This window comes from Zingiber officinale, chromosome 6A (genome assembly GCF_018446385.1).
Source record: "Zingiber officinale cultivar Zhangliang chromosome 6A, Zo_v1.1, whole genome shotgun sequence".
In the NCBI taxonomy this organism is placed as follows: Eukaryota; Viridiplantae; Streptophyta; class Magnoliopsida; order Zingiberales; family Zingiberaceae; genus Zingiber; species Zingiber officinale.
The window spans coordinates 92,193,675-92,202,005 of NC_055997.1; the positions used below are offsets into that span (position 1 = coordinate 92,193,675).

Below are 8,331 nucleotides of genomic sequence, written 5' to 3' on the forward strand. Positions count from 1 at the left end.
TTATAAATCAAAAAGGGTGCATGCGTCATTTTTTTTGGTACATAGTGTAATTTTATGAGTTAAAAAGGCTACATGCGTCATTTTTTTTTTTGTATATGGTGTAATTTTGTGAATGCAAAAGGGGTACATGCGTCATTTTTTTTTCCATCCGCTGCTTTCCGTCCGATTTTGAGGTGATCGATTTTGGCTCAAAAATTATCCACGGATGGATTGCATTACTTTTCCTTCGAAAAATTTTAATGAAATAAACGACGGAAACTTTTCTACTGTGGAAACTTTTCCTTAATTTTGCTTTCCACTCTCCCAAGTAAACATAGCCTTAGGGTTTAAAAATAGAGTCGGTCTGACCATCCCCGCCGCCTCCTTAAACCCCTATCGCCGCCATCATTAGCACCCAGCGAGACAACGACCGAACACTTCGCGGCCTGTTTCCCTGATGCCGCCGATGCGGATGCTGTGCGCTGCTGCTGCCGTCTCGGCGGCGACGGCCGCCGCGGGCACTATAGCTGCTCTCTCCGACCCTGCTTACGCTGACGGTTATTTCCGCTTTCCGTTTCTGTCTTCTCCTGCCCAAACTCAGACGTCGCCCGACTCCCAGAGCGCGGCGTCCCGTCTGCCGGGAGGGGGTCAAAGCACTGCGTCTTCCTCTTCGTCGTCCGGTGGGTTTGATCCGGAGTCGCTGGAGCGTGGGGCGAAGGCGTTGCGGGAGATCAATAGCTCATCTCATGCGAAGCAGGTGATTGCTTTTGTAGTTGGTTTATGGTCCTTCATTCGCGATTTTCAGATTCTTAAAACTGTGGGCATTCCTCTTGTGGGGCGATCGATTTTTCAGGTATTTGATCTAATGAGGAAGCAGGAAGAGACGCGTTTGGCGGAATTAACTGCTGAGAAGGCCCAGTATCTCGCCATACAGGCTCAGAGTGAAGTTGTGAGCTTCTTGTCAATAGTTCTTTTCTTTTCCTTGTTACATTACAGCATACGTTCTGGAGTTACTCCTTGTCTTGCAAATAGTCTGATGCACGGTGTTAGTTTCTTCTACTGATGTATATTACCTTCCAAGGGTTGTCAAGGCCAGGTTAATACATGATCACGGACTTTCAGAATCTATCAATTTGCTTAAAATAAAACTTAAGTGTTCTGGCATATGGAAATTTAAAATTTTAATTATGGATTATGAGGTACATTGTGTGGGGTAGTAGCATGCACAAATAACTGTCATTTAACTCTGATGAAAGTCCAGAGACTTTAATTTGTTTTCAGCATATTTTGATTGTTTACTAATGTTGTAAATGGAAATTAATTATAGTTGCATTGACTCGTTCATTTATTCTTTAGACAAGGTTACTAAGTGGGTGTTTTTTTAGGACATGGAAAGTGTCCAACTACTATGCATAGATTTTTGATGTTAACTCATTGTTACAGTTTCTTGTGGCTTTCTATGTTGCTTCTGGTGGTTGACATTCAAGCATTGTACTTGTCCTTGTCCTGCAGAATTAACAGTCTGTATGCTTGCAACCTCATTAGCCACAGAAATAAAAATGTTGGACAAAGGAATTCTACACCTATTTAAAGGACATTAAGTACTAAAGAAAAAAAGAGTTGGCTGAATATTCAGTGCTAAACCATCAACTGGCAGTCATACACCTTCTGTCATCCTTGTTTACACTATGAAAAGTCCACTCCAAAAATGTTTTTAGCCAAGGCAATATGAGCCATAAACCTTTGTGTCATTCATAGAAGACTGAATTGATTGAGGTTTTGTTTCTTGTGGAAGACTTCCTTCTGATGAGTATTATATTTGTTCATCATTCCAAATTTTCTCACAAAGCACGTTTTCAACTTCCATCTTCATCAAAATTCACTTCAGAAATCATCAACATGAATGGTCCTATTCGTGTGCCAATCACAATCTTAGCGTGATTTTGCATCAGGGTAACTTTTGTGCCATTGTACTCCATAAAATGGTTCTATTCATTGAATCAGGCGTCTTTTGCGGCATTGTACTATTTTAATGGTCCTTATTATTTTGTTTGAAAGTGATACCTGGGAGTCTGGGACCTTCAGTTTCCATATTGTATACATATTATCTGATGTCTGAATGAGTTTATTTCCATTTCTAGGAAAAACAAATACAAATGGCTGAAGAGCAAAGAAACTTAGTTCAACAAGCAGCACAAGCAAAGGCTCAAATGGCACGTTATGAAGATGAATTGACAAGGAAAAGGATGCAGGTACCAGAATACTTTCTTACTTATCAGGCTTCGACAGTATTAGCATTCAAACATGGAAATAAAGTTGAATTTCCTCTTTTTTTTGTGCTTTCTATTTGGATATTCCAGTTCTAATGTATATGTTCCTTTTTCAGACAGAGCATGAAGCCCAAAGGAAACAAAATGTTGAGCTTGTAAGGATGCAAGAAGAATCCTCCTTAAGGAAGGAACAAGCACGGCGTGCTACTGAGGAGCAGATTCAACAACAATTACGACAGACCGAGAAAGAGAGAGCTGAGATAGAGCGTGAAACAATCAGGGTTAAAGCCATTGCAGAGGCTGAAGGCCGGGCCCATGAGGCAAAACTTACAGAGGAGCATAACAGGAGAATGCTTTTAGAACGCATGAAGGGTGAAAGGGAGAAATGGCTTGCTGCAATTAATGCAACTTTTAGCCATATAGAAGGTATTGATTGTTACTTTTTGAATTTTGCATATCGGCCTATGCCCTACCAAGCTTGGAGAGTATTATTATTAAGTAAAAAATTTATGCAAATTAAATAAATTGGCTGTCCATTATTGTTGGTAATTCTAAGAGACAAGAAACCTGAATTATGTGTTGAACATTTTAGAGAATTCTTTTAAAATAAAACTTAGGAGAAAATCAACGAATGGTGCTCTATTTTGTAGGTCCAATCTTACTTGATGATGTCAAAACAGGAGTTTCATTTTCTCACTTGAATCATGAGGATTGGAATTATAATTCTTAGAATTGTTGTTTTATGTGAAATGGATGTCTTCTCCAACAAGAACTGATTCTGAGTAAGTGTTTAAGTTTGAAATTTATAAAAATTTCATTTGGGTAGCTATAAAATCTATTCTGATTTATCATACTGGATTTGCAAGATCCTATAGTAATATAATTATTTCCTAGTTCAATGAGGAGAATCAATTAGGAAAAGAGTGAAGCAGATGTTTTACAAGAAGTTCTAAGAAACTATCTCGTGGTTCAAACTCTTGTTTTGTGTCAGTTAGCAAGTGCAAAACAATCCTGTTTAGCCCATAGACTGAATTTGAAACTAAGGTGGTATGAGTAAGATTTACATGATTAATTGCGCAACCTCCAGTTTTACCATATATCAAACTTAAACCCAAGTTAAGTCATTAGAGCCAATTGAACCTAATTTGATTCCAATCTACTACTTATTAAACATGCAGTCAGACTTAATTAAAGGCTAGCACATCAAAGGGTAGCCTGGTGCATGAAGTTCCCATTAATGCGAGGTCCCAGAAATTGGTCTATGGTGCGTAGCCTTATTCTTCCATTGCAAAAGGTTGTCTTTGCAATTCGAACCCGTGATCTCCAGGTCACACGACATCAACTTTACCGTTGTGAAATAAGTTTATGTAGGCATTACATTAATAATACATTTTTTTTTTCCAAGTTATTTATAGAATGTTAACTCATTGACTCTGTAGTCATATTTCTTGTTCTCATAGGTTAATAGGTCAAGTGAGAGGAGAATAGAGAGGCGAAATTAGTCAAAAACTAAGTTGCTGCATTTTGTCTCTTGCTGATTATCTTATGTGTTCATACGGGTTGGTATGGTACCATACTATTCTGTCTAAAGATTAAAGCTGGTGCTGAAACCAAAAATTGCAAACCTTCATACATATCAATGTGCAAGTAGATTACCCATACGGAAGTCTCAATGTGAGCACTAGATTTATGAATCCTAAATTTTTCTGACATTATGATTTCTTGTTCTTGTTGGCTTTTGTTAAAGCTCTCTCTTCTATGGGGGGTTATCACTTGCATTTAGTCCTGTGCATGCTTACTTCTCCGTTTATCATATATGTCTCATGGCTTTACGTCATTCAGGGGTTGCATTCATTTTTTAAATACTATTAAAACATCCAAAAATCATACTTACAGGTGGTTTGAGGATGTTGCTAACTGATCGTGCTACCCTTGTTATGGCTGTTGGAGGAGTCACTGCACTTGCAGCTGGTGTCTACACTACCAGGTCGACTTGCATACTATAGTTTTCTTTTGTTTCAGTTGGTTGTTTTTAGTGTTCTAAACGGTGAGAGGCGGCTGCCTAGGTGGGAGACGGGCATCAACCACACCATCTTTGCTTGAGGTGGTGCTTTAGGTGGTAACTCACCTCTCTACTGCCACCATTGCCGTCGCTTTGCCACCACGTGTCCGGACATGTCGTCTGGGCCCGACAACGAATCTAGACGTGTTGCACGAGTCCAGACACGTCCAAGCTTGGCGACGGGCCTAGAAGCGTCGTCTAAGCCTAGCGATGGGCCTAGACGTGTCGCTCGAGCCCAAAGACGGGCTTGGATGCGTTGTTCGAGCTCGGCAACGGGCTCGGATGCGTCGTGTGGTCCCGACGATGTGTCTGAATTCATCGTGCGGTCCTGGCGTCACATCGGACTCATCGTCCGGAAAGTAAATATTATAAAAAATAATGATTATTTTACTATAGTGTGCTTGCACCACGACCTTGATTTGTTATTCACCATCCTTATTGAACAGTTGGTCATTTTGTAGTCCATTTGTTTTTTGCATGCAGGGAAGGTGCAAAGGTGTTATGGGGCTATGTTAACAGAATCTTAGGCCAGCCGTCACTTATTCGTGAATCTTCCATAGCTAAATTTCCATGGTCTGGAATAGCACCTAAGATCATAAAACTAGCTACGAGTTCTAGAGGAGCGTTTGGGAAAGAGTCGTTATCAGAAAGCTCTTTTGATAAAGTTATTCTTCATCCTTCTCTAAAGAGAAGGATTGAACAACTTGCTAGAGCAACAGAAAATACCAAGTTGCATCAAGCACCATTCCGCAACATGCTATTTTATGGACCTCCTGGTACAGGGAAGACATTGGTCGCTCGGGAAATTGCTCACAAGTCGGTACGTGTGTATATATTCGTTGCATTTTCTTTCATTTTCTTCTACAAAACTTACAGGTTTCTCTACTAGAATTTTACATTGCATTCTGGCTAATTATGTAGAAATGTTGGTTTTGTGGACCTCTGAATCGACCATGCACTCGTATAATTGTTTGATTGAGTCTGCACTTGATTATTATTTGATTCTCCATGCAATTGCGGGTACAAACAAGGAGACAGTGATAATTAGATTGTAAAATCTTGCTAGCTGTTCATTTAGTGTCCTCTTCGACTTGTATCCAGTAAGCCATGCCCTCGTAGTTTCGTACACAAACCAAATGACGGGATGTTTTTGAACGTTGCATGTTTTCAACTTTCATTTTGATAGATGTCATGTCATACTGTGACACGCAGGGTCTAGATTATGCAATGATGACTGGCGGGGATGTTGCTCCCTTGGGTTCTGAGGCGGTCACGAAGATCCATCAGATATTTGATTGGTCTAAAAAGTCAAAGAAAGGATTGCTACTCTTTATTGATGAAGCAGATGCCTTTCTGTGCGAGTATGTTACACACTCATTTTCTGTCTCCATTGTTCTTCCACAGACTAATTTCGTGTTTTGCTTCCTGTTTCTAAATACCAATTTAACACTGTGTGAATGCCTCGATGAGCAGGCGGAACAGCATACACATGAGTGAAGCCCAACGTAGCGCATTGAATGCATTGCTCTTCCGAACTGGTGATCAATCAAGGGACGTAGTCCTTGTCCTGGCCACCAACAGACCCGGGGACCTAGATGCAGCCGTCACCGACCGTATGGATGAAGTCATTGAGTTTCCATTGCCTGGGGAGGAGGAACGATACGAGTTGCTGAAGCTCTACCTAAGACGATACATATTGCAAGAGGAGGATAGTGGCGAACGATCATGGAATTCCCTATTCACGAAGCGGCAACAGAAGATCACTGTCAGGGATGTGAGTGACGAGGTGTTGCGTGAAGCTGCCAAGAACACTGCCGGGTTCTCAGGTCGAGAGATTGCAAAACTCATGGCCAGTGTCCAAGCGGCTGTGTATGGCCGTCCTGATTGCGTCTTGGACCCGGAGCTCTTCTCGGAAGTGGTGAACTACAAGGTCACTGAGCATCACCAACGTATTAAACTTGCTGCTGAAGCTACGTGTTGAGAACGACACTTTCAAGTGTCCAATCGCATTCTTTTTCATTGATTTGTGTCGTTAGCCGCATTCGGGTGAGAAGGCTAATCTCACATTTGTCGACTGCAACTAGCTCATAGAAATATGGCCATTTACTTTTACTAGATTCTATTTTCTTTATATTAGGAACTCATAATTATAAGGCCTGTCTGGGCATTTGGTCTCTATCTACTTATCCTGCTTCATTAAATACCTCTATGCTCTATCCGGGGCACGCAATAAGATGTGAATAAAGAACGTTAAGCCTCAGCATTGTGTCATCAAGCTACGCGTAGTACCAGAGCTAAGAAATTACCGCTACAACACGAGTAAATTAAAAGTAATTGAAAAAAAAAACAAAAGTAGAATCCTCAATTGGCTGGCATTTCGTGGCGGTGGTGGTGGACCTGGTGGTGCTGCTGTTCGTCTTCCTCTTCGTCGTCTTCCAGCAGCTGTTGCTGCTCCTGCTGCTGCTGCTGCTCGTGGTTTGGCTTCTTCAACGAGCTCTTGTTATTGTGCATCCACACCTTGAACACGTGCCGGCTCACCCCGACCTCGCCGCAGAAGTGCTCCAGAGTCCCCTCGTCTTGCCGCTGCATCCGCCACCCTACCTTCTCCGCGAACGCCAGCATCTTCTCCTTCTGCTCCGCGGTAAACTTGGTCCGGAACCTCTTCCTGGAAACCACGAACGGTCGCTGCGCCGCCAGCTCCTCGCTCGACGACTCCGTCCCCGCGGCCGCGCTCCCGCTGTTGCCGACCCGTACCATCACGCCGGAGGCTCCGAACGGCCTCAGGTGCCCGTAGGGCGTCGCCGCCGGAGGCAGCGGCGGCGGCGGCGGAAGCAAGAGCGGCGGCGCGGCGCCGTTCCGGAGCTCGCACATCTCGCCGTGATCCTTCCGGTGGAAGCTCCGGTGGCAGCCGCAGGCGGCGCACTTGAGCGCCTCGCCGGCGCTCGGCATGAACTCGCAGCACCCGTCGAGCACATGGCCGCCGACGCTGGCCGCGTGGTTCCGCAGGCACTCCCGGTAGCGGGGCTCCGTTTCGGGCCTCATTGCCTCGGCGGCCGGCGCGGCGGAGATGGGGGTGGGCTTCTGAACCAGGGAAGATCCCATGGCCTCGCCTGCTCTGGCAAAGAGGAACGAAGAAGAGGAAGAAGAAGGCGACGCCAGAGGCCTGGCGAAGGCAGACTGCTGCAGAGGAGCAGGGTTGTAGACCTCCTCCAACAACTCCTGCTTCCTAAATTCCATAAAACCAAACTCCTTAGGTAATTTTTTTTAAAAAAAACACGCAGATGGAAAGAAGATGACAATCGAGAATTGACAAAGGGGGGGATTTTAAGTCGAAGCGAGGTAGAGGGAAGAAGAGAAGAGGAGAGAATCCATAACCACCGACAGGGTCATGTTTCACCCCTCCCACGCCCTGCAACTCGTCCCCACCGCCATTATACTTCTCTCTCTCACTTCTGAAAGCTTGGTAGGTGAGGTTGTGGATCATTTATTGCTCATCTCCTGGGATGCAACTTAGAGATAAAGCAAGCACACTCTCCTTCTGTCAGCTCAGCTCACCCCAGCTCTTCCTCCATGTCTCTGTGATGTCTTGGTTCTTGTCGTGCTCAGACTGAGTGGTGGGTTGAGCCATGCATTGCAGGTGCAGGCTTGGTTGGTGCAGAGTAAAAGGAGGAGGAGTGGGGGCATGGCAATGATGGGCCCCTCCACCAAGCCTGCAGCCTTGTGGGAGTGTCAGGTCTCACTACTAAAAGGAAGACACCACACTCGCCTTCTTCCTCCTCTCCTCCCCTCCCCCCCTCTCTCTCTCGCTAGCCGCTAGTCGAATAGCTATTCGATCCATAGGCCTTAGCCTACGTTTACTTAGGTGGGAAAAAAAATTCTTTATTTTTGTCTTTTAACAAATAAATAGGTCGAGTCTTCTTGTTATTCTATTCAGATGGAGAGGAAGAGACAAAAGGGTTGCCTTTGCCAAAGGGCATTCAGTTTACAATAACTATCAAAGTTTATCAGTTTAGTCGAGGT

The 8,331-nt window shown here is 43.9% G+C and overlaps 2 protein-coding genes across 2 annotated transcripts; one reads left to right on the forward strand and one right to left on the reverse strand.

Moving 5' to 3' along the window:
- The first annotated feature begins 354 nt into the window (after window positions 1-354).
- On the forward strand, window positions 355-6,487 carry LOC121996927 (ATPase family AAA domain-containing protein 3-like). Its single transcript, XM_042551093.1, has 8 exons — window positions 355-736; window positions 833-928; window positions 2,121-2,231; window positions 2,366-2,675; window positions 4,146-4,236; window positions 4,795-5,131; window positions 5,524-5,672; window positions 5,785-6,487. Exons 1-8 carry the CDS (start codon window positions 437-439, stop codon window positions 6,290-6,292), a joined length of 1,902 nt encoding a protein of 633 aa, XP_042407027.1. The 5' UTR covers window positions 355-436; the 3' UTR covers window positions 6,293-6,487.
- A 59-nt stretch (window positions 6,488-6,546) lies between these two features.
- Window positions 6,547-8,042, reverse strand: LOC121996928 (zinc-finger homeodomain protein 6-like). Its single transcript, XM_042551094.1, has 2 exons — window positions 7,694-8,042; window positions 6,547-7,537 (listed from the first exon to the last, which is right to left on the reverse strand). The coding sequence occupies exons 1-2, from the start codon at window positions 7,699-7,701 to the stop codon at window positions 6,673-6,675; spliced, it is 873 nt and encodes a 290-aa protein (XP_042407028.1). The 5' UTR covers window positions 7,702-8,042; the 3' UTR covers window positions 6,547-6,672.
- Between the last annotated feature and the right edge of the window lie 289 nt (window positions 8,043-8,331).

Bases quoted from the DNA above. Each gene is read 5' to 3' on its own strand.
- LOC121996927 (XM_042551093.1), top strand. From the start codon at position 437: ATGCCGCCGATGCGGATGCTGTGCGCTGCTGCTGCCGTCTCGGCGGCG. The intron at 4,237-4,794 runs GTCGACTTGCAT...TTTTGCATGCAG, and splicing joins GCTGGTGTCTACACTACCAG to GGAAGGTGCAAAGGTGTTAT. The intron at 5,132-5,523 runs GTACGTGTGTAT...TGTGACACGCAG, and splicing joins GGGAAATTGCTCACAAGTCG to GGTCTAGATTATGCAATGAT.